The sequence below is a fragment of the Camponotus vicinus genome, unplaced genomic scaffold, assembly GCF_025532165.1.
Source record: "Camponotus vicinus isolate PSW18456_S1 unplaced genomic scaffold, iyCamVici1.0 SCAF_9, whole genome shotgun sequence".
Classification (NCBI taxonomy): Eukaryota; Metazoa; Arthropoda; class Insecta; order Hymenoptera; family Formicidae; genus Camponotus; species Camponotus vicinus.
This window is the reverse complement of record NW_028141981.1, coordinates 4,502,807-4,526,428: the sequence shown is the minus strand read 5'-3', so window position 1 is coordinate 4,526,428 and position 23,622 is coordinate 4,502,807. Positions and strand designations below refer to the sequence as shown.

The 23,622-nt window shown below is 27.4% G+C and overlaps 4 protein-coding genes and 1 long non-coding RNA gene across 6 annotated transcripts; 1 reads left to right on the top strand and 4 right to left on the bottom strand.

The window, feature by feature from the left end:
• Positions 1 to 45: 45 nt before the first annotated feature.
• On the top strand, positions 46 to 22,272 carry LOC145976825 (uncharacterized). 2 transcript variants are annotated; one of them, XR_014440317.1, is made up of 5 exons: positions 274 to 659; positions 1,007 to 1,211; positions 21,036 to 21,179; positions 21,342 to 21,522; positions 22,010 to 22,272. It is a non-coding gene; the product is annotated as an uncharacterized LOC145976825 (long non-coding RNA). The 2 variants fall into 2 exon arrangements; XR_014440318.1 differs by lacking the exons at positions 21,036 to 21,179; positions 21,342 to 21,522; positions 22,010 to 22,272 and adding exons at positions 3,919 to 4,257; positions 4,459 to 4,912 and having other exon boundaries at positions 46 to 659.
• On the bottom strand, positions 5,032 to 7,010 carry A4 (apolipophorin-III-like protein). The gene is made up of 2 exons (XM_083108249.1): positions 6,685 to 7,010; positions 5,032 to 5,482 (listed from the first exon to the last, which is right to left on the bottom strand). The coding sequence occupies exons 1-2, from the start codon at positions 6,955 to 6,957 to the stop codon at positions 5,177 to 5,179; spliced, it is 579 nt and encodes a 192-aa protein (XP_082964375.1). The 5' UTR covers positions 6,958 to 7,010; the 3' UTR covers positions 5,032 to 5,176.
• Positions 9,727 to 12,069, bottom strand: LOC145977012 (uncharacterized). The gene is made up of 2 exons (XM_083108626.1): positions 11,910 to 12,069; positions 9,727 to 11,388 (listed from the first exon to the last, which is right to left on the bottom strand). Exons 1-2 carry the CDS (start codon positions 11,964 to 11,966, stop codon positions 10,180 to 10,182), a joined length of 1,266 nt encoding a protein of 421 aa, XP_082964752.1. The 5' UTR covers positions 11,967 to 12,069; the 3' UTR covers positions 9,727 to 10,179.
• LOC145976822 (uncharacterized) lies at positions 14,727 to 18,236 on the bottom strand. The gene is made up of 3 exons (XM_083108248.1): positions 17,792 to 18,236; positions 17,590 to 17,694; positions 14,727 to 17,064 (listed from the first exon to the last, which is right to left on the bottom strand). Exons 1-3 carry the CDS (start codon positions 18,170 to 18,172, stop codon positions 14,842 to 14,844), a joined length of 2,709 nt encoding a protein of 902 aa, XP_082964374.1. The 5' UTR covers positions 18,173 to 18,236; the 3' UTR covers positions 14,727 to 14,841.
• LOC145976824 (uncharacterized) lies at positions 21,042 to 22,157 on the bottom strand. Its single transcript, XM_083108250.1, has 3 exons — positions 21,996 to 22,157; positions 21,351 to 21,679; positions 21,042 to 21,168 (listed from the first exon to the last, which is right to left on the bottom strand). The coding sequence occupies exons 1-3, from the start codon at positions 22,155 to 22,157 to the stop codon at positions 21,042 to 21,044; spliced, it is 618 nt and encodes a 205-aa protein (XP_082964376.1).
• Positions 22,273 to 23,622: the final 1,350 nt, after the last annotated feature.

The following is a 23,622-nucleotide window of genomic DNA, read 5'->3' as shown; positions in this document are numbered from 1 at the left end:
TGTTTTCGAAATTCGTATTTTTAGATATTTGCAATTGTGGAAAATTGTTCGAATATGCTCGAAGACATTGTCGCCCTTGCCTACTTTAATTTTTAATGTGTTATTATAGTACTTATATAATGTATAGTAAACAAATTAATGAGATGAATCTTTTATTATTGGATATTTATTGAAAAAACAGTTTCGCCAACCAACGGTTGTTTTTTGCGCGGGTAAAGCAAACGGAAATACGTCACATTGAAGTTCTATGATCGACTTTTAGAAGACAGATTTGATTATATTAACTTTAAAGAGAAAAGCGTGATTATTTTTTTTTTATTCTCAGCTAACTAAGTGATACACGCAAATTTCCTTATAAAAGAGTAATCAAATATTTAAAAAAAGTCCGTATTTTATTCTTTCAAAATGGTGCTCTCTATGAATAAAGTATTACTTCCGGAAAAGACAAATTTGGTCATCGCGTAAGTCAGGTATCGTTCATCGCTTTAAATTTAAGCAGTAAACATGTATGAAATATTAAATGGCAATTTTTACGTATATAATACATAATGCACAGAAAAATTTACTAATCACGTATATAATATAAAGGAAATATATAATAAAGAAATATATATTACAAAAGACATATAACCTAGTTATGATATTCTTTATATCAATGCGTGAGTAATTGAATTTATCTCAATTGATATGTATATGTTATGTGTGTATCTTTAACTCGAGAAATTCTCTAATAAAAGATTAATATAAATTCAGATAACGCAAGTTTGTCGTATGTATAATTTATATACTTATATATAAAATATTTAACGGGGCTTTCATTCAGTAAAAGAATTGGTTATAGAAAATTTTGGAAGGCAAATGTGGAAGGATGCGTTAAACACATAAATAATATATTGTTATGTGATAGATTTGCAATTATTCACACATATACATATACACACATGTATGCAATATAATATATTGAACAAAAAGAAAAGTTTCACATTTCTATTATTTTTTTTTGTAGAACAAAATCGGACATAGGAAGACAGAATAACTCTTTATTGCCTTTGTGCCCCACATGTCCGAAGCTGGTCTTTCTAATCTTCATTGTTTCTATATGTCAAAAGCATATGAAAATAAAACGGTTGAGTGTAATTAATTTGAAGATTTCTAGAATTCTAAATTGCAAAGATAATTTCTAATAAGATGAAATTTTTGAAAACTTTCAGGTATGTACTTGTATTTTTAATCAATTTTAAATTGTCAAAAGTGACATGCATTAGGACGAATTAATATTTATAATTAGTAATTAATAAAAAAATATATATACATATATAAAGGCAATATAGAAAAAAATTAATGATTTAATAATTAAGTATAAAAAATAAAGATTTTCCACAATTTTGAAAATTTGTAATTAACTAATTTTGATTATTGTATTGTAATTATTTAATATCAAGTTGCAATCAAATTCCTTTATTTAAAGCTTTCTCAAAAATAATCAGTAATCTTGATAAAATCTTAACAAATATTTAAATGAAATCTAGATAAATATGTAATGTGTGTATAATCTAAAAATACCATAAAATATCACAAAATTGGTGCAACATATATATATATGTGTATATATATATATATATATATATACTCTGCCAATAAACATCCAATAAAATTTATTGTTAGTAATATTGGATAAAAAACTTTCATTAGGAGTTAAGCTTGGAGAAAATATTAGAATTAATAAATTTGAAAATGAAATTAATAATAACGATTAATAAAAAAGAGATAAATTAATCGAACATCAATGTATAATATTAATATATATAGAAAGCAATATAACGAATGCATCAATAGAATAGTGTAACAATTTAATTGACATCATTTAATAATTTATCGCTAGATGGCGATATATGTTCTACAAAATGGAATTATTTCGATTCATGTATGTGCGAATAAATAACATATAATTATTATTAAAATTTGACAATTTTTTATTGCAATAAGAACTTGTACATAAATTTAAATTCACACTCAAAACATACTTTATTAATAATGAATCTAAAATATAAAATTTATTAAAAAGTCTTTATACACATATATAAGTAAGAGTATTAGTAATACTTTATGGTAAGGAAACTAGAAATTAACAAGAAAAATGATGTAAATAAAAGATCAATATATTGTTTACAATTAATAATTAAAATAATATAATATCAATCTGATTAGATGTGTTGATATAAATAATTATAACAATATGATTAATGTTCTATGATTTGTATTTTAAAAAATAATACAAAATTTTATAACTTTTATTTTCATTATGAAGAAATTATTTTTTGGAATGATTTTTAGAGCGAGATCTACGATATCTTTCATTTTCATCCACATCGTAAATCGCATTAAGCTTGCGAATAATGTTCTTTGTCCTGTCATAAACAAAATTGTCCATTTGGCTCAAAACATTGACGAATTCAATAATCTTTTCAAATCCACGATTTATTCTTTCTGATCTTTCAACATCCGATGTAGCTCTTCGAAATTGAGATTCCTTTTTCGATGATCTTGCAAATAGTTTTTCGGCTTTATTTTCTGTTGAAATTGCAGTAGCACTTGCAATTGAGTTTGCAAATATCTGTTTGGCAAAGTTTTCATTAGAGAAATAATATACTATTATATATAATCTGAATAATTTTCAAATATAATTTTGTCAAATAATTTCCTCTATTATTTTAAAGGACTTATATATATATATATATATATATATATATATATATATATATATATATATATATATATATATATATATATATATGGATGTGTACGTGTGTAAGTGTATGTGTATGTTGTATGTATGTTTATATTTTTTCACTTTACTTAGTCTTACCGTGCATATAACAAAAATTAAAAAAAATATATTTATTTTAATCACACATGCACTCATCTGTCTAATTTTCATATTTTTCAAATTTTCGTACTTTACAAAAACAAAAATTGATAAAAACAAAATTTACGCACTCTTATTGATTCAATATTGAGTCTTTAACCAACAATGGAACGATTTGACAATTTCCATCCTTTTATAAGAGCATATGTGTGCGCATATATTACCCAGCAATATTGCGTAGGAGGACAAAATATTTTCCATTCCATTAATATTTTGTATTTTAAAATTTAAATGTATATACTGCAAAATATTTAATTTTATTAGAATAATATCTTAATACAATGAATAATAAATTCTATATATTAATTTTGTAAAATGTTTTGTTAGTTGAAATTAATAAGTATCTGATAATATACGGATTTAGGTCATATCGAGTTGGGGAATTTTTCTTGTCGTAAGTAAATTTCGTCAACTTTTACGTTAGCAGTTTGAAATGAAAGCGGAATCCGCTGATTGTGTATAATCATCATATTGCCTTGTTGTCTCCTATTACTAAATTTAATGACATAATTAAACAATAATAATGGAGTGTATTATACGACAGAGATACGACTTCTCATCTTTAATTCATACTTATTTTTTTATTCATTAATCTTTAAAATTTCATTATATATATATATATATATATATATATATATATATATATCATTTTTATATACAAATTTAAAAAAATTGTTTTATTTTTTTAAAATATTTCAGATTAATATTACAATTGTTAAATAATTAATTAAAATTAAATGTTTGGAAATATTATTTAAATAACGGAAATATTTTAACTAACAAGTTTTTAGTGGAAGATTATTTCTTTCATTATTAAAATATCTTCATTTATAACATTTTCATTATTAAAAAATATCTTTATTTATAAAATATATATCTATTCTGTAAGAAAATTAATATTAATTATTATAATATTAACTATTAATATTAACTATTAATAAATTAATTTATTCATAATATATATTTAAACTTTATTAATTTGTTAATTTTAGATCACATAAAATGATTTTTGAAGTATAATATTGACGCGATACATACTTTCAGTGATATTGTTTGAATGCGGAAACTTTATTTCTCAACACATCAATAAAATAATATATATAATTCCTGAGAATTTTCAAATATATACATGTTCGTATAAAATTCAATAAACATCACGACACATCGCGACGGTTATTCAGGAAATGAATTTTTCTGATGGATCATTTTTATGTTACCGTTTCTTCGCGTTAATAAAGTTCGTGCAGTGAATTATGAGTCTTCACACAATACATGGCCATCAATTTTCATTTTATATTTATGCTATTTTATTGTTGTTAACGATTCATGCAGTAAGTATGTAAATTTAATATATATATTGCAATATATTAGTAAATTTATTATTTGCAATGTAATTGTAATTTCCAACATAAATTTTCTTATGGTGATATACTATAATAATAATTTCATGTCTCTCTATTCTATTTATATATTATTTAATATGATATCTATTTATTATAACTTATTATATTTTTTCTCTATATTTTTCCCAGTCGTCATTTGCATCTACGAGTACTTACGCTATACCAATCAATTTGTCAGAAAGGAGCAACTTTAAACCTATAAGCTATGTGACTTCAAAAATTATGAGTGCAGTCATCAAAACTATTTCATCCATTGATCAATGGCTCCCGCGTATCTCGTGGACGAAACCAATCAAATCGAAGTTAACAGTCGTACGGCCAATCAACACTTATCATCGAGATGTTGACGATTTCTCTTCTGAAGAATAAGATTGTTAATGTTTTTTCTCAAACTAAATAGTATAAAATTCAGCTGATTTGTTTGCTGTATGTTAATTAAATACGTAATTGGATAATTTTGATACTAAAAAAATATATTATTAACTGATATTAATTTTAATATTATATTATTTATATACATTTATGGAATACAATATGATTTATAGAATAAAAAATAAAAGCAAAGTGGTCAAATAACTTTAACATGGAAATCGTAAAAATTTACAAGATAAGACGGATTATATCATACAACTAAATAGTATTTCTTATATCAGTAATGCATAATAACGGTATAGATTTTAAAGAAGCAGATGAAAAGATAAATAATTTCAAATGTTTTTATTCATAATCATTAGTTATTTATGATATGTGTGAAATTATGTTGGTTGAATGAAAATTCGATTTTTCCGCATATATTTATTTAAAATGTTAGCACACAAGTAATTCACACTGTGTCATCTATTTTATTTTATGGGTGCGGTGTTGTTGCCTGCAAATGATTGCTCAAGTTCTGAGAAGCCTGCACGGCGATGTCTATCGCTTGCTTAGTCAACTTGGAGATACCCTCTTGCACTTTTGCAGAGTTCTCGTTGATAGCCTTAGCAGTATTTTCAGACTCTGTTAAAATAGTTTGAACACCCTCTTGGAACTTGGTATTTAATTGATTAAGCTGCTCCGTGGTCTCGGCATCAATGTTTAGTTTGTTGGTAGCTTCAGACAATTTGGTCTTAAAATTCGTCCAGAGACTTTCCAACTCCGGACTTTTGGCCTTTACCTAAAAACGATTCGTCATACGTGTAGCAAGACATATCTCACAATCAGATTATAAAGACCAAAGTTTAAAAAAATGATTAATAATATTAAAAAATTTTTGAAAATTTTGACAAAATAAACCTTGATAAAGATAAGCAAATATAAACAAATAATGCAAAAATGCAAATTTAATTTTATATAATAATTCATTTAGAGTGTGTGTGTTTCTAGCAGAATTCTAATACAAACAAAATATGCGAAAGAAAATCGAGATAATAATATGTTAAACTTCCTGTTTTCGTTACTTTTGTTGTCTAAATTACTTGATTCGTCGACCTTCGACCGTGATATCATTTAAGCAATTTTAAATATGCATAATCGACTGTAGCGAAATGCGTACGTCAATATTTTTATCAAGTGTAAACTGTACGTGACTTTAGATATTTTTTTAACAGCATCAATATAACGAATAATATTGTTATATAATTTTCAATTGATATAATTGTCTAAAGAGAAGAAAAGAAAAAAATAATGTTGCATATTTAAGATCTGCACAAGTTTATGCAAGTAGAAAAATAATAGGAAAAGAAATAATAAGAAGAAGAATAATAAGAAACATGTCAGTAATTAATTATTTACTTGTTTTTGTTTACAATTCATTATAATAATATCATGATTTTCTAATAGTCTAACGCACCGAAAAACATTTTGACATGAATATACTGTAAATATAGATACATAAATTTTATATTATACAATTACTTTTTTATTACAAAATTATATGTATTTTATTGATTATCTATTTTAATACGTCCATTTATGTTAATTATTTTTTATGGATTGATTAGAATCGGATATTTTCTCTTGTTAATTTTCTTATATATAATCTTCTACGCGCAGAATTAGACGATGCGTTGACTTTTTTTGTTTTTAATTTTGAAAAATGTGTCTCTAGGTAGACGAGGTTGCGCGTCGATACTGCAAACAAATAAGTTAATTCTTTATGTATATTGCAAATGCGTAAGTAAAGAACAAGCGTAATATATGTATATCTATCAAACGAACAATTTTAATCAAGTCGATTTTAATCATATCTCACAAAATTGCTTTAAGTGTTTAAATCTTTACAATCACGATATTACGATATCACAATGTTACATATTCAACATGAGAAGCATGTAAAATATATTTATATGATACATTTATTTAATATTTATTGCTCACCTCTTCGGTCACGTTCTTGATGAATTCATTCATATTATTAACTAAACCAGTACTATGCTCTTTAAGTGTGTTAAGAAATTCGTCCTGGTTAGGTAGATGCTGCTGCATTTGAGTGCCCCAATTATTGAACATATCTTGAACTTGCTTCAACGGACCATCTGTGGACGATTCTTGAGTATTGGTGTGCTGATTTTCGACATCGCTAGCTGGTAAAACCTTGCCCTCAGCTGCGACCAGAACGACGGTTAGGATAAATGGGACTAAGCACTTCATCTCGCGTTGATGTTTTCTTCTTGATCGGAAAACGACTAATGTATAGGATGGACGTCGCATTCCCTTTTATAGACGTTTCTTATCGAAGAGGGCAAAGTGCTTATCTCATTTCGACGACAACGACCTGCATTTTTCTTTACATTTCCAAGCTACATTTTTGTAAAAGGACACTTTCTGTCTAAATTTACGTTTGCTTTAAGATATCCAACATTGCTGGAACAAAAAGATGATGGTCAACCTGAATATTTTGATATTTTATAATTATTTATAATTATATTCTTATAACTATTGCTTAAAAACAAATAAATAAAAGAAAATGTGTTTATTGCAGCGCACACATTATTTTGTTATTTATTATGACTAGATTACTTTTTTATAAATTCTGAGAATTTTAATTAAAAGATAATGTATTATATTTAATTAAAAGATAATGTTGTGCATAATTATAAATAATATTATATGTCCATATACAATTATAAAAAATAATCTTCTAATTATAAATAATATTAAACATTTTTAATTTTATTTTTATAATATATAAAGTATATTTCGAAAAAATCACACGTATTACAATCACGAGTATTATTAGCTTAATTAAATTATTATCGTACATTCAACGATAGTTCCCAAAAAATAAACAACTATAAATAATAATAATTTCTTTAGTAAAAATGTATATGTAACAGCAAATTTTTATTAATGCTATTATTTGAAAGAAACTTTTTAATAATTTAATATTATATAATAAGCAATATTTTTTACAAACATTTTTATAGAACTTAGAAAAATCTATAAAAATGCCTATAAAATATCAAAACGTAGTGCTAGAATAGAATAATAATTAAAAAATATCTTATATATATATATATATATATATATATATATATAGTTATGTTTGTCTGTATCGTAAATATTCGTTATATCTTGATAATTTTAGTTTGTCATTTTAATATTTAATAATTTTTTAATAATTAATATTTAATAAGTCATGACATATTTAAATTTTTATTAGTTTCCATATTAAAAATAATAGATTAATTTCGATAGGCGATTATATGTTTGCAAATAAAAGTGTTAAATCCTTCTTATATTTTAGCATGTGAAACGATTACGTATAAATGAATCAAGAAATACAGAAAGTATAGAATAATATCAGAATTGATACAGTGAGACATTATTAACACAGTATAATTTAAAGATGTGAGTCTCAATTACTAACGGAAATCTCAGGTCAGCTATTCGGTCAATTTTTAAATGTTTCTTCTAATCTGGAGTCGTTCCTGTGAGTTTACGCGATAAAGAATACTTTATCGATGGAATGCTTACACAAGAATTTACACAATTTAAAGCTAAAAGAAAGCCTTGTGTATAGAAAAAACTGTCTTGAAAAAATTCTCTATTTGAGAAAAATATTTCATTTTTCTAATGCGAGATTATGTTTACAATTAACGTTCTCATTACGCTTTTTATATTTTTTATTCTCATATCTTTAAACTTGTTAATTAAAATTAACTTTGTGCAATAAATGAAACAAAGGTTTTTTTAATTTTAATTGTCTAATTTTAGTTATCTATTTTTTTTTGTTACGGCAAGCAGATATTTTTTAAACGTAGTTATTTAAATAGAATTTATAGTACCTAAATGTACCTAACGCAATTTGAAACAAATCGATGACTGAAATGGTGCTATAGATAGGTCAAGGTTCAAGGGGAAAATCATTATCAAAATCATTATCAGTTTTAATTGGTATTCATTCCTCCGTGAGACATTACATCAGTCAGATAAAGATGTTCTAGCAAATGCACATGTATATGTATATATGTGTATATGTATACATATAATATATACATATACGTATGTATACATATACGTTATATCATATATACATACGCGTATGTACATATGATATAAACATATGAATTGCTGATTTCGCAATGACGACTCACACTTTTTGAATGCACAGGGCAGAGATTGTACATTTTTCTCAAACGTTATTTATCCGATATCTTATATTTAATTTCTCCTATATGTGTATATATATATATATATATATATATATATATATATAGATTTGAATATTAGATTTTATAATAATTGCATTTATACTGTAAATTACTTATTTAAAAAATTACTTATCTAAAAATTAATTGAATTAAAAGAAATATCAATTCTATTTAATATAACATCGAACTCTTCAAATAATCATAAACAGATATTTAAATTTTATTTTAGTTTCCTTTTATCATTAGTATCAAAAAGGTAACTGATTTCCTCATAAGAAGTATTTACAAAATTGTGCTAATATATTCGATAAAAAATATAATATTCATAAATATATTTGAATAAGATATATTATATTAAAGATATATTTGAGGAAAAATATATGCAAAAATAAGCACTTTTTCATTTCTTAATTTATTGCAAAAATATTTACTTCATTCACGATTCATATAATATGTGAACACACTTGCATATTCTAAGTAAAACAGTGCTTGTGTAACCTTTTAGTGATAGCAAGTTCTTTACATAATTGTGTCGATTATTGAAAGCTTCAATTTGACTTAATTGACATGATTTTCATGAAATAATCACTAAATATTACTGCGATTAATACTTTTTTCGTGTTTCTTTTCTCTTATGTAAATATCTAATAGCGATGTGCGACTCATAAGTTAGTTTAAAACTGTAAATGCTTACAGTTTTTAATATTATATTATCTAATATAATGTGGAGTGTAAAATAATTTTATTTATAACGTTTTATAACATATATATAATAGTATTTTTATTATTTTATTAAACTTCTTGCAATACACATCAAAATCAATTTCATTACAATATTAATGCATACATGTTTCTCATTTTCGATAAATGCTAATTTTAATAAACATTACATAATTTTATGAACGAGGATGTCATTAAAAAGAACGCCATGTAAAAGATTTAATAATCAATATATTTGAAAATTTAAAACCTGAACGACATGTGTGTATGTGTGATATATATTTATTTATTAGTCTTAATTTTGGCTTGGTAAAATATCTAACTATAAGAAATTACCCGAACAATATTTGAAAAAGTATATACCGTCTTCTGAATACATTAACTTTGAATTTCGATTGAATATGATTTAAATTATATTTCCTATACTAAGATTAATTATCTGATAAATCGTTGAGTGTCCTTGGCAGAGTATCCTTCCGTTATATTTTTCAATATTTCATCAATCTCTTTCGATTTTCGGTAGAAAGCCTTTACTCAAATCTCTGAAACCGTTGAGCGTTATTGAGTCTTCGAACTGTTTCAATATGTTACCAATGCTCTTCCCTACTTTATCTTTGCCCTCCTCAAATACTTCCTCTATTTTAGGTTTCACCTTATCATTAAAACGTTCTGCTTCTGCTTTTAACAAGTTGCCAATTCTGCTTTCTTCGCTCTCGATGGCTTTTATGCCATTTTTAGCATAGTCTTTCGCTTTCTCGAAAGCGGTTGTTCCTATATCCGTGATTATTTGTTTAACATCTTCGAACTTATTTATCTTGGCCTTGATAATAGTTAAAGGGAATTTTATTAGTTCCTTCTTAACATTCTCAAAAGTGTAGTGAAATTCCTTTATTAATGAATCAAAACCGATCTTTAAGATCTTTAAGAAATCTTCAGCTATTTCAGGGAAATACGTTACTTCCTTTAGTTTATTGAATATGCCTTTCTTGATCTTCTCTAGATTTTCGAAGTTGACAGCATTCTTTAGAAAATTTTTCGCCACGTCTTTTATATCTTTTTCATAGTCCTTAAATTTCTCTTTTATTTCCTCAAATTTCTCTTTTATCTTTTCTTGAACTTCCTCTTTTATCTCATCCTTCTCGCCTCTTTGTGTAATGAGTTTTTCTATTATTGGATAGATATCTTTAATTCCATTGAATTCTTCAATTCCTTCGCTGATCTTTTTCTGTACGATTGAACTAAAAATCTTTATTAGATTAAATAGTTGGTCTTTAAAGGTCTCTTCGATATCATTGACATTTGGAATATCAGTTAGGACATATTGGGAATTTCGCCTGGTTCTTGGTTGTATTTTTTGTTGTATTCTTTCGATTTGTCTCTCGATTCCTTTATTTCCCCATATTTGGTTTTTGTTTTTTAATATTTCAAGTTTCTTCTGGAGGTTGTGTTCCTTATGATCGCGCCAGTCTTTATTTTTAGAATCTTCAAGTTCATTTTTCGATGTGTCGTCAGACTGGTCAAGATTCTCCTCAGATTTGGATTGAATTTGATCAAGAATTTCCTCAAATTTGGGTTGATTTTGATCAAGGATTTCCTTAGATTCAGGTCGGACTTGGTCAAGAATTTCCTTAGATTCGGGTTGGATTTGCTCAAAGATTTCCTTAGATTTGAGTTGCTCATCTTCCACATTTTCTGGCACTGGGATGGCCTAACATGCAATTAATAAAATAACAGCAATTATTTATATTTTATGATATAAAATAAAACATTATGTATAGAGACAAATATTGCATTACAAGTTATTATATAAGTTATATATTATAAAATATGAGGCATCATATAGTAAGGAAGAAAATAATATATTAAATGTTATAAATAAAGTATATTAAATATTATATATTAAATATAAAGTATATTAAATAAAGTATATTAAATATTATATATTAAATATTATTTAAAATATTAAAATTACATTTTATATTATGAAGATACGTTAATCGCGTATATAGATTCAAAATTTGTAAAGTTCATTTATTAATTTAATCAATTATTGTTTTAAATTATATTATTTTCACATATATATTATAATGAAAGAGCGATCAATATATCTTAGTTTCCTTTTAACATTTTACAATTTTTACTATATTTAGCAATTATTATTTAATCAACTATGAATTTTACTATTTTTTAAAATATCCCTTGAATAATTGCCTTTGAGTAATAGCTTACCTGGCTTATGTAGGCCACAGCCGCCAGCACGGTTACTAGAAGAGCAACGCGCGCCATCGTAATTTGGAAAAAATTTGTGTGATTCAAAGAGATAGAAGGTCCAGCTCCGTTTTAGAACAGAGAGATCCAGACTGATCCACAGTAACGATCTCTGAAACGAATACGCTTATATATTAGTCAAAATTTATTTACTGTGTCTGTTGCAGAATACCTAAGGCTTTATTCTAGCTCTCATTGACGCATTATTTGATATAGCACACTTGTGCTAACTTTGTTAAATAACATTCTTATGTATTCTTATGCGATAACGGTACATGATAAATTAAAATCATTAATTATTAATTCGACAAAGTCATACCAGATGTCATAATGTTTGACATAACAACATTTCTTTATACTGATAAAAAAATATGATGAAAATATTTTTAACTTTCGAATTATGTATGAAAAGAAGAGCAAATAAAGAAATACATTGTCAATAACTTACTTTAATTATTCTTTATAATTGATAATGTATATTTGTTCTAATTTTAATTATTATATCGTTATATTAATAAATTTTTTAGCGTTTATGCAAAATTTAAAAACAAATTTGTATAAAAATTGTGAGTATAAATTTATTATTGTTATGTGTTATTTTATTTAATCAATAAATTGAGCTCTTACGTTACAATATGAATATAAATTTTATAAATTATGATTAATTAAATATCAAATATATATTTTTTTTATTCTTAATAGTATACCATACATCAATTTATATTATGAAGTATATGGTTTGTTATTTTAATCAATTTTTCTTATCTTTTTTGTGTTTTCTCATCATTTGCAGAGAAAAACAAGAGCAATACTTGTAATACACATGATAAATTTCATGTGTATTTATGCAACCGCAATTAATTTCTGACATATTTTTGATAGACTATAGATTTCTTCGATATTGTCTCTTTTGTTGTTACGATGATATCTGCTTCAAGTTGATTTTAGCTTTAGCTCAAATAAAAAGTATCCAGTAAAAAAGCAGAAAATATAAAATTTTTTTTTGTATCGTTAATTATTATAATGAAACGAGAGAAAGAGAGAGAGAGAGAGAGAAATAATCAGAAATGTTTTATTATAAATAATATTTTGAAATAATGTATTATATTATTTATTACTTTTTAAAACCTATATAACCTATATATTATAATATATTATATTATAATATAATCTCGAAAGAAATCCTTTTTAATTTAAAATATGAATAAAAAGAAATTTTAAATTGTTTTTATTATATATATATAATAAAAACATATTATATATAAACATATTATATATATATATATATATATATATATTTAAAATTTCTCTTTATTCATATTTTAAATTAAAAAGGATTTCTTTTGAGATTATATTATAATATAATATATTATAATATGATCATATTATAATATAATAAATCTATCTTATAGTAAGATCAGCTATACTTAATGTAAAATGAAGGAGGGATAAACTAGATTTTTAAAAATTAAATCGAAATTGTATATATAAGAGCGCAGTAGTTGGAGCGCAGAGAAGAAATAACATTTCCTTCTTTTTTATTATTAGTTTATTACAAAACTTAAATTACAATAATAAAAAGTGAACGTTTCGGATCACATTTGATCCTTCTTCAGCGCAATGTTAACAGATTATATTACATTAAATGCGACGCATTAAATTACGCAAAAATATCTATTATTGGCGCGCAGATGACGTCGAATTGTATCAAGTGGAGATCTGGCAAGCACATTGTTTCCGGTAATTCATCAAATTACCGTGATGGTACACATTGACTTGGTACACATTGACCATGGTATTGACACATTGGCACTGTACTATCCCCGTATAATTTGATGAATTACCAGAAATAATGTGCTTGTCGGATCCCCAAGTGATACAATTCGATGTCATCTGCGCGCCAATAATAGATATTTTTGCGTAATTTAATGCGTTGCGTTTAATGTAATATAATCTGTTAATATTGCGCTGAAGAAGGATTAAATATGAAACGTTCGCTTTTTATTATTGTAATTTGAGTTTTGTAATAAACTAATAATAAAAAAGAAGGAAGTGTTGTTTCTTCTCTGCGCTCCAACTACCGCGTTGTGACTCTTTTATGCCAATTTCGATTTAATTTTTAATTATTTGAACACAATCCCTAATTATTAAATATATTTTTAAACATTATATAAGAACAGAAAACAGTTTAAATATATAATTTTGAAAAATGCTTTCTTTGTATCATAACTGCCTATCTATATGAATTTTATGAATTATATGAATTATAATGTGAGCTTTCTTTTCTAATTTTAAATCAAAGAAAACTATTCGAATGCTCTATTTCTAATAGATCTCAATAGAACTCATTATCAGTCAATTCTAAGTACAAAGTGAATCACGATGTTTTAATATCATATAAATCGAATTATGATAGATGTATTTTAATTTGCTCTATATGTGCTATTTTTTAAAATAACTGCGACTAAAGTTTTTGATCTAAAATGATTGGGCACAATTTTTTACATATCTGTTATAGGGTTTCTTCACATTTGTGCAAATATACGTCACGCACGCTTTTTTATGTTTTTTACAAGTTACATGTAAAGTATGTTTCCATCTGATTTAACTAAAAATTTTCGCAAGTGTCTCAATGCAAATAAAAAAAGTAAAGTAAGTAATTGAAAATCAGCTGTGTTGCGCACAATGCAAATTTGCAAACCGTGAAATATTAAACGTAATATTAAGACGAAGAAAATATAATAATATTAAGATAAGGTATGAAAATTACTAACGTAATTCAATTTCAGAACACATCTTTATTCAGAATCGATTGATTACAGTTATTTGGTATATACATGTCGATAGTTGATAGTGATTTAGGACTAGTTATGAGATATATAACGTATGAAATTTAAAAGGCATAACGCAATAGATGAGGACTATTAAGTCTACGAACGCATTCGGGATCTTTGAAGTCCCAGGGTGAGAGATTCCAGACACGTCCACCGTGATGGAGAAGGGAAGCGCGCAACTTCGGTCTGAGGAAGTTGAAACTGATCGGGCTAACAGCGTCTAGTACGCGACCTACCAGGGTTGCTCTGTTCTTCAAGTTAACCGATATAATGTCGCCCGGTGTCATATAGTTGTGACCTAGTGCGTGAACGATCTGTTCCCTAGGCAAGACGAAATTGAGGCCACCCGAGGAGACAGTGCTGGCTGAACTAGCCGCGGCGGCGCTTCCAGGAGCCGACGATGCGGCGGCTGCCGCGGCTGCCGCGGCTGATGCAGGGGCTACAGAAGGAAGAGTTGCAGGGAAAATGTGCGAACGGCTCAGCGGAATTCTGCCGCCAAGGTTCAAGTCGAGTCCTCTATATTGACCCGGTTCGATCAAGCCATCGATCGAAGAGACCGCAGGTCTGACACCGGACAAAATAGGCCTGGACCTGTATCCGTTTAGTGAGTATGGCAGCCTGAATGGCACCGAATTAGTACTGATCGCTGGGCCGACATCCGAAGATGAAGAGGCGGATGCGGACGCGGAAGCGGAAGCAGCTGCTGCGGTATTCCCTGAGATACCTGGTACAACTTCTGGCGAGGCCACAGCTACGCTCGAAGAGCTACTTTCGGACACCGTGTTTTCAACAGTCTCCGAAACGACTTCCGATGTTACGGTGGGTACTGGTTCGATGAGAGGAGCGCAAGGTACAGCGGATTCCTCGACTATGGTATTGCCGATCGGTGCATAAACTCTTGGGGCGGTTCGGTAGCTCGATACTACCGGTGATGCTGAAGCTGCCGATGCTGAAGCTGCCGATGCTGCTGCTGCAGCCGATGTCGCTGCCGCTGTGGCTGTGGCTGCCGCGCTTGCGGCATTGGAAGATGGAACAACCGGCACTGAGGAGATTATATTTGGTACCGTAGAAATCAGAGGTGCACTGGAAATCACTGGTTGTATTTCAGCAACAGTAGCACTGGCAGATGCCGAAGAACTTACGGTTTCAACAGGGGCAACAGGTGCTATGGATGCTATTGTCGGATTTATTATTGGCTGTACTACTGGGCTTACTATTGGATTTACTACTGGGTTTATTATTGGATTTACTACTGGGCTTACTACTGGACTTACTGGTGTGCTGACGGAGCTCGATGCACTGGCCGTGCTAGTTGCGGTCACCGTGGGACCCTGTTGGAGAGGTGTATAACCGCTAAAGGAAGGTATTCTGGGTAGATATGAATGTATGTTAGTTAAGTAAGATGGTATGTTACTTAAGTAAGATGGCATGTTAGTTAAATACGAAATCACTTTAGAATACACCGTAGACGTGGAGATGCTCTTCACGCCAGTTCTAATCAGATGGGGTATTCCAGATGCATGATAGCCATCGTAGACGCCACGAAGAGAAGATAGCACTTCCGCCAGCGATGTGTGATAGTCTGGAGCAACTATCGCACCGCCGTCACCGATTGTGGGTACAACCGATTCACCAACAATCTCCTCTCCCAGTGGAAGTATCGAACTGAATCCGTGCAGATGATGCAATCTTGCTAGTCGACGCTCGAACAATCTCTCCCGTAAATGCAGACTTAAGCGATGTAAATGGAAGAAATGTCCGAAAATGTGCCGAATATGGTTCAAGTGCAGCTCGTGCACAAAGTGCACTACCTTGAAGACAGTGTGTACAAGTCGTCGAAAAGCGCCGATAATACTAGGGAATGGTACGGAATCTCGGATTATGTCGGGCAGAATCAGCAGATGATGAGGTTCTCTAAGGACGGTGTGGAAAAGTCGCGGGATATGGAACAAGATACCCAAGATGCCTTTGCCACCACCGATGACATTTTCAGCGATCAGTGGTCCTAAGCTAAACCCTTCTCTTAAATTTCGTGCAACAATTAGAAAATAGTGCCACATCTTTCTCAATTCGCAGAAGAATTCGTGCACAACCAGACCTGAGAAATGCACGTGACCATATTCGACGGCTTCACCTTCACAAGAATGAGCATCCAGATCAGTGAGAGGAACAGGGTCCCACAAATTCAATCCTAGAAGACCGCCTGCGGCTGCGGCTGCAGCTGCGGATGCGGATGCGGATACATGCCGTTTTGGTAAATTGCTAAGTTTTTCCGTGGCATTCTGCAAAAAATATCGCGGCATGTTTTACTTTCGATCAATCGTAATTATATAGAAAAAAGGAGTATTGTTTTGGATTTTTTAATTAAATTTCTATTGTAGAAATTTAAATTAGGCATGTTACATCTAATTATGTCACAAATCAATTATTGTATGTCAGAAAAAAATTTTTCTTTTTAGTTTATCATCACTATAAAATAATTTGTTATTTTTTAATTTTTATTATTAATTTTATTATAATTTTATTATTCTTTTAAAATATTTTATCCGAAAAATTATATTTTTAAGTTAATTCTTTTTTATTTGCATTACTGAATTTTGAAAGAATTTTTATACAAATAGATTTTAGAGGAGAACTGAGACTGATTTAGAGCAAAATAACTTTCCTGTTTATGTAGTTATATGTTTATATATTCACTATATACATATATAATTATAATGTAATTATATTTTCTAAATAGTTTGCTGAATTTAATGAATTCCACATTAAAGTTATATATTATGTTATATATTTTAATGATCAATTACCTCTATTTCCCGTAATTGTTGCAGTCTCATAGCAATATCTTGTTCATCTGCGAGAATGAATGCTTGGATGAGATCGTGCATACTCTTGTACGAAAATACGTCATCCTGAGGAAAGAGAAAAAAAGATATTAGATTCATTCTTGTTTCGATTTTCTCGTTCTAGGATTTCCAATTAATAATAATAATATATTTCAACTTTTACCGTAACATCTTCTTCAGTATCGTCATTCGTATTTGGCTCTTCGTTTTTCCTGTCATTCTTGTGATTTAATTTCTTTGTTTCTTCCGGGATTGCCCTTCTATCTTGGATGGTTTGAGATTCTGATGATAATTCTTCCAACTCCAAAGGATTGTTCACGAGATAAACATCCTCTTCTCTTTTTTCTCGAAGAAGTGGTTGTAGTTCCAGATCCAAATTCTTTTGAAAGCCTTTAGATATATCGAAGTCTTGATTAACGAAAGCCGAACTCAAAGACAAGAATGTCAGGAAGGCAACGGCAAAAGCCGCAAATATGTTGCACGTATTAGCCATGGTGAGTTTCAATTGGAACTCGATGATTCTAACAGCAATAGGCTGCTTCATATACCCCGAAGATTGTTATCATCATATTCAGATTTGGCACGCAGATCGTGACGGAATCAAACAACATTGGAGATTGTTAGCCGACAATGATCGACAACTCAGATATGTGCTGATGCGCGTGAGATTATCCATGATTTCATCTGCAACTTACCTCGAGCACGATTTATAATATTATGATTTGAAAGATTATTAATGCGATAATCTTTTTGCATTCGTGAATAATCATAAAAATCACTTCTTTTTTTCTGATAAAATAAAATATATATTGATATTTCATACGTGCGAAAATACGTATACAACATGACCAAAAGAAAAATTGCAAAATATTATATGATAAATTGATATTTTTTAAATTCTTGATTAATTAATCAGCGAAAACTTGAATATTTTCTATATAAAACGGAGAAATAATTTAATTAATTTATACCATTCACATATGGAAAAGAATAGTGCTTATTCTTCGCATAATAACAGGTATTATTTCATAAATTAATTTTTAATTAAAATTTTTTTTTTTTAACAAATAATAATACTGTTAATAATAAAATTTACGTTTTACACTATTTAGAATATAAAGAAAGTATTTTAGAGTTTTATTGGAGATACTTACTCTCTAAAAGTGAATTAGTTAGTGTATTATCACTGAAAAGCAGTAAATAGTCACTGATTACAACACTTATAAGTACAGCACTGTAAATCAGTGATATTTTATTGAAAGAATTAGTTAATAATATTGACTATTTTAATCAGTAATATTAAACTACAATTCATATCTCTATCTATTTCAGTATCTGTAATATTGTATCAGTAATATTAAACTACAATTCATATCTCTATCTATTTCATATAAAATTAAAAATTTTATTTATATTTACTAAATATTTTATTTATATTTATTATGTCAAAAATTTTATTTTATTTATATTACATATTGAACTTGTTATTTTAAATAGATAACAAACAAATAATTTTTATTAAATCGCCAGACATTTATTTGTCTGACTTATAAAATCGATTTAATATCTGAAGCCTCTCTATTAAGATTGTATCAAAAATTAAATCGTAATATTTCTAATTTTATCTGTCGCACTTTGCAAATTTTATATAATTCTTATGATTAAAACTTAAATACGAGAGAGATAACGATCATAGTGATAAACGAACGAACTAGCGGTTACTAGTTTTACAGTAAAATTTACTGGTTTTACTTTAACTAATCTTTAAATAATTAGTGAGATATAAGATAAAATAACAAAAAATAAGCATTTCCACTGAAGATCAGTAAAATACTCTACTGATGCTCAGTAAAATCTTATTTTACTGTTTAAATTAGTAATTTGTTTGTTATCTATTTAAAATAACAAGTTCAATATGTAATATAAATAAAATAAAATTTTTGACATAATAAATATAAATAAAATATTTAGTAAATATAAATAAAATTTTTAATTTTATATGAAATAGATAGAAAGATGAATTGTAGTTTAATATTACTTTTGAAACAGTCAATATTATTAACTAATTCTTTCAATAAAATATCACTGATTTACAGTGCTGTACTTATAACTGCTGTAATCAGTGACTGTTTTTCAGTGATAATACACTGATAATACACTGATTCACTTTTCGAGAGTATAAGCTCTACGCTATACTATCTTATGTAAAATGTTTTGATATATTTTAATTTTTATTACAAAATAGAAATATATATTTTTGATACATTTATTTCTTATACTTTTTATAGAAATGCATACATCATTTAAACAATAATATTTAAATTTTATATGTATATAGAGAAATTATAAATTTTTTATAAAATATAATAATTTATATAAATGTTATTTATAAAAAGTAATAATTTGTAATAATTTGTAGTAATTTATAGAAATATTATACAGAAAAGAAAAGATAAATTTTAAAATATTATATTGCAAATTTTGATAAATATTGTGTATAAGATTATATGTAAAAATTGAAAATTGCATAATAAATATTTTTATTTTTTTTTTATTTTAATTTTTGTTTATTATAAATCTGTTACCTAAAATATATTAATTCTATCTAACAAAAAATAAAACAAATTAATTATATTTTTATAATAATTATATAAATTAAATATTAATTTTATACAACAAAAAATGATTGAAATGGAATGAACATTATTTCTATATACCTATATTACGATTTATTTATCCAAATATTAATGTTGTCTAAAATTGTTCTTTATATATATTTTTTTTTTCTGTGTGTATAATATTAAAAAAATTTCTATTTAAAAATATTATATATTCTTCTATTTATATTTAAATATTATATATTGTTTACGTTATTAACTTACGTTATGAACATGATTTAATATTCGATTTATACATTTGTTGTTATATATATCGCATACATTGCAGGCAAATGATGTATGATTAAAAAATTCGTACATGTAAGCAAATTCTAATTCTTTCTCATGAATAAGGATAAACTCATATTACTTGCAATCATTGCATTTTATTTTGATTCGGTTCTTTTACTACTATTTTATTAAGTATAACATTAAGTTTATAAAAAATATATATATGAAATGTTGCAATTATTTGTAATAATATTAAATAAAAATTGAAATGAATATTTTTATAAATATATCAAAGAAAATGAAGAAAGTGAAAGTGTGTGTTGAAATTAAAAATTATGATAGAAAAATACGTTCAATATAAAGATACGAAGATAGGAAATATGGAAATAAAGGCATATTAAAACTCAAAATTATATATCGTTTAAGTCTTTTTATTTTTTATTTGTCTCTGAATATTATGTACTTTTCACATTTCTGTGAAAGATACAACTTTATCAGATGTTCTTTCATGTTTTATAGGTTTTGCTAGCTCACTTGACAGGCGCACTTCGTAGGTGATTCACAGGCGGGAATTAGAACTCTATCAATTCTACTGGTAAGACCTGTTAAAAGTTTAACGGGCTGTGATTGTGTTGGTATCCCACTGGCATCTCTGAAATAAAAGTAAATGTTATCACATATTTTATAAAAATATACTCCTATTAAACATATATTGTTATTAATTTAAAAAATTATTAAATTAATGATATAAGCATTTTTTATAAATAAATTCCGATAATCTCTCCAAGCGTAATTTTTGTAACTAATATGAAACAAAAATTTTAGAATGCTTACGAAGTTGAAGATGGTGAAGGTGGTGAAGGTACATGAAGATCAAAATTGTAACTCGTTGAGATTGGCACGGACGGAGATGATAAACTCTGGGTATTATACATGTAGGATTTTCCTCGATAAGGATCCAATTTGACTATCTCTGAGGATTCAACGGGCACTTCAGGTACTTCAGGTATTTGTATAGAAACTGGATACTTTGCTTGCGATTGATAGGGTATAAGAGGTTTATCGACGATAACTTGATAGTTTAATTTGAGTGGTTGATAGGTACAAGGTTGAGTGGTTGTAGGCAAGGTATAATCCTCACTTACAGGCCTCAGAACAGGTTCCTGTAAATTATTTTACAGATACGCGAGCTATTCATTATGAAGTCACGCGTGATAAAAAAATAAGCAAAAATATATTTTAACACTTCTATTTTTGAACTATTATAAAAAAAGAAAGAAATTAGAAATCATTTTTGTTTTTTTGGGCGACAATAATACAGTTAAAATAATTAAATTTTGGATTTTTTAACTGCTACCATTGCTTTAATATAATGTTATTTATTATAAGACATGAAAATTATATTTCTTTAATTAAATGCAATTGAAGTTATAGTTCAAGTTACAATATATGATAAAATATTATATAATATATGTATACCTCGATTGTAACAGGCAGATAATTTGATGGATAACATGGCTCACCATACGTAACTATTTTAACTCCATTATATGGCAACTCATGAGGAAATCCATAAGAGAACCTCAATCGTAAACAGATTCCAATAATGAGGAGATATTGTAATTTGTACATCGTCACCATCATCGCAAAGATTTTACAAGATATAAACTGGTTTCCAACCTATCGCACTGTTCATATAGACATGGATTCATCAAAGACAGGTATAAAAAATACTTCCTGTTTTGATAAAATGTAAACGCAATAAATCTTTAAATAATAATAAAATAATAATATTTCTTTATTACGTGTCACGACCGGAACTTATTTTTTGATTAAAAGGTAGAGCAGGCACGTACTTTTCTTTGTGCGTGTTTCACATGCGAAATTTCTTGTTTCCTGTTTTATCCTGATCATCAAATTTATCTTGTTCATCAAAAAATTTTTTATAAACGATAAAACGATATGGATGTTACCTGTCTCAATTTCTATTAGAAAATTTAATATTAAATCTTAATATATAAAATGATTTACTTAAAATACATGCTATTCTTCTTTCCAAACACACTTGAAATAAAAAATTTTTAAGAAGTTTTATTTCATTTTTTTTTAACATATCAAATCAACGTTTATTTTTTTATTAGATTTATATGTTTTTTTGCATAAATAAATTTTTTTATTATCCTGTTTATAAAACTATTAAAGAATTGGAAAATAATGTTACTGGAAAATAAAAATATACTTTACTAAATATATTATATATATTATATATGTGTGTGTGTGTGTATGTATCAAGATATGTATTTTATAGTTATATTTATTATATAACTGTAATTGTAAAGTATTTACTTTTTGATAACTTTAGCTTAATATTTTTATTAAACTGAATGATAGAAAGAATTTATTTATGTAAAAAATTAATGCAATCTCATAAAAAAAATCAATACTGAAATATTTCTAAAAAAGGTTTTTAAAGATGTCTTTTTTTTAAAATAAATAGATTTTTTTCATTTATTTTTGTATCATCAAAATTAGAAGAGATATTAAAAAACGATCACAGAAAATGCTTCCTGTATATATATTGTGCATCAAAATAAAGTTCGCATACTTAAATGTTGCTATGCCATCATTATATCGTAAATTAATATCTCATTCGCAGTCATTTCACGGATTTTTTCATTTCGTTCATCTCGCTGCTTGTAATTTATGTCGCGTATATGTAAATGAAATAAATCACAGCCCGATGCGTGCATACGCATCGTAAATTTTACGTGTGCGTTCGCGAGGAAAGAAGAGAAAAAGGAAAGACGGTTTGAGAGGAGTACAAGAGAGAATCCGTAGCGTATCTTTAAATAGCGACCGCGTGCGGGCTTCGTTCTTATACTCTCGGAGATACATTATGTTTCCTTCGCAACCATCATCGTGCATCACCATGTGGTGCTTCCCTTTTCCCGGCCGAAACACTTTATGACGTGCTGACAGTCATGTTTTAGCCAGGAAAGCTGAAGGGAGATCATAAATCTTATTGGCGATGTTGCCATGCGCATTTCGTAGACGATAGATAGAAAATCATCCAGCTTTTAACAAATCATTTCGACGAACCCTTTAT

Coding starts and splice junctions, on each gene's coding strand:
- LOC145977012 (XM_083108626.1), bottom strand. CDS start 11,966: ATGGCGCGCGTTGCTCTTCTAGTAACCGTGCTGGCGGCTGTGGCCTAC. Junction 11,389..11,909: donor CTGTGGCCTACATAAGCCAG/GTAAGCTATTAC, acceptor ATTGCATGTTAG/GCCATCCCAGTGCCAGAAAA.
- A4 (XM_083108249.1), bottom strand. CDS start 6,957: ATGAAGTGCTTAGTCCCATTTATCCTAACCGTCGTTCTGGTCGCAGCT. Junction 5,483..6,684: donor TCAAGAACGTGACCGAAGAG/GTGAGCAATAAA, acceptor AATCGTTTTTAG/GTAAAGGCCAAAAGTCCGGA.
- LOC145976824 (XM_083108250.1), bottom strand. CDS start 22,157: ATGGTGACGATGTACAAATTACAATATCTCCTCATTATTGGAATCTGT. Junction 21,680..21,995: donor ATCTGCCTGTTACAATCGAG/GTATACATATAT, acceptor AATAATTTACAG/GAACCTGTTCTGAGGCCTGT. Junction 21,169..21,350: donor CCTTCACCATCTTCAACTTC/GTAAGCATTCTA, acceptor CTTTTATTTCAG/AGATGCCAGTGGGATACCAA.
- LOC145976822 (XM_083108248.1), bottom strand. CDS start 18,172: ATGAAGCAGCCTATTGCTGTTAGAATCATCGAGTTCCAATTGAAACTC. Junction 17,695..17,791: donor ATACTGAAGAAGATGTTACG/GTAAAAGTTGAA, acceptor CTCTTTCCTCAG/GATGACGTATTTTCGTACAA. Junction 17,065..17,589: donor AACAATTACGGGAAATAGAG/GTAATTGATCAT, acceptor TATTTTTTGCAG/AATGCCACGGAAAAACTTAG.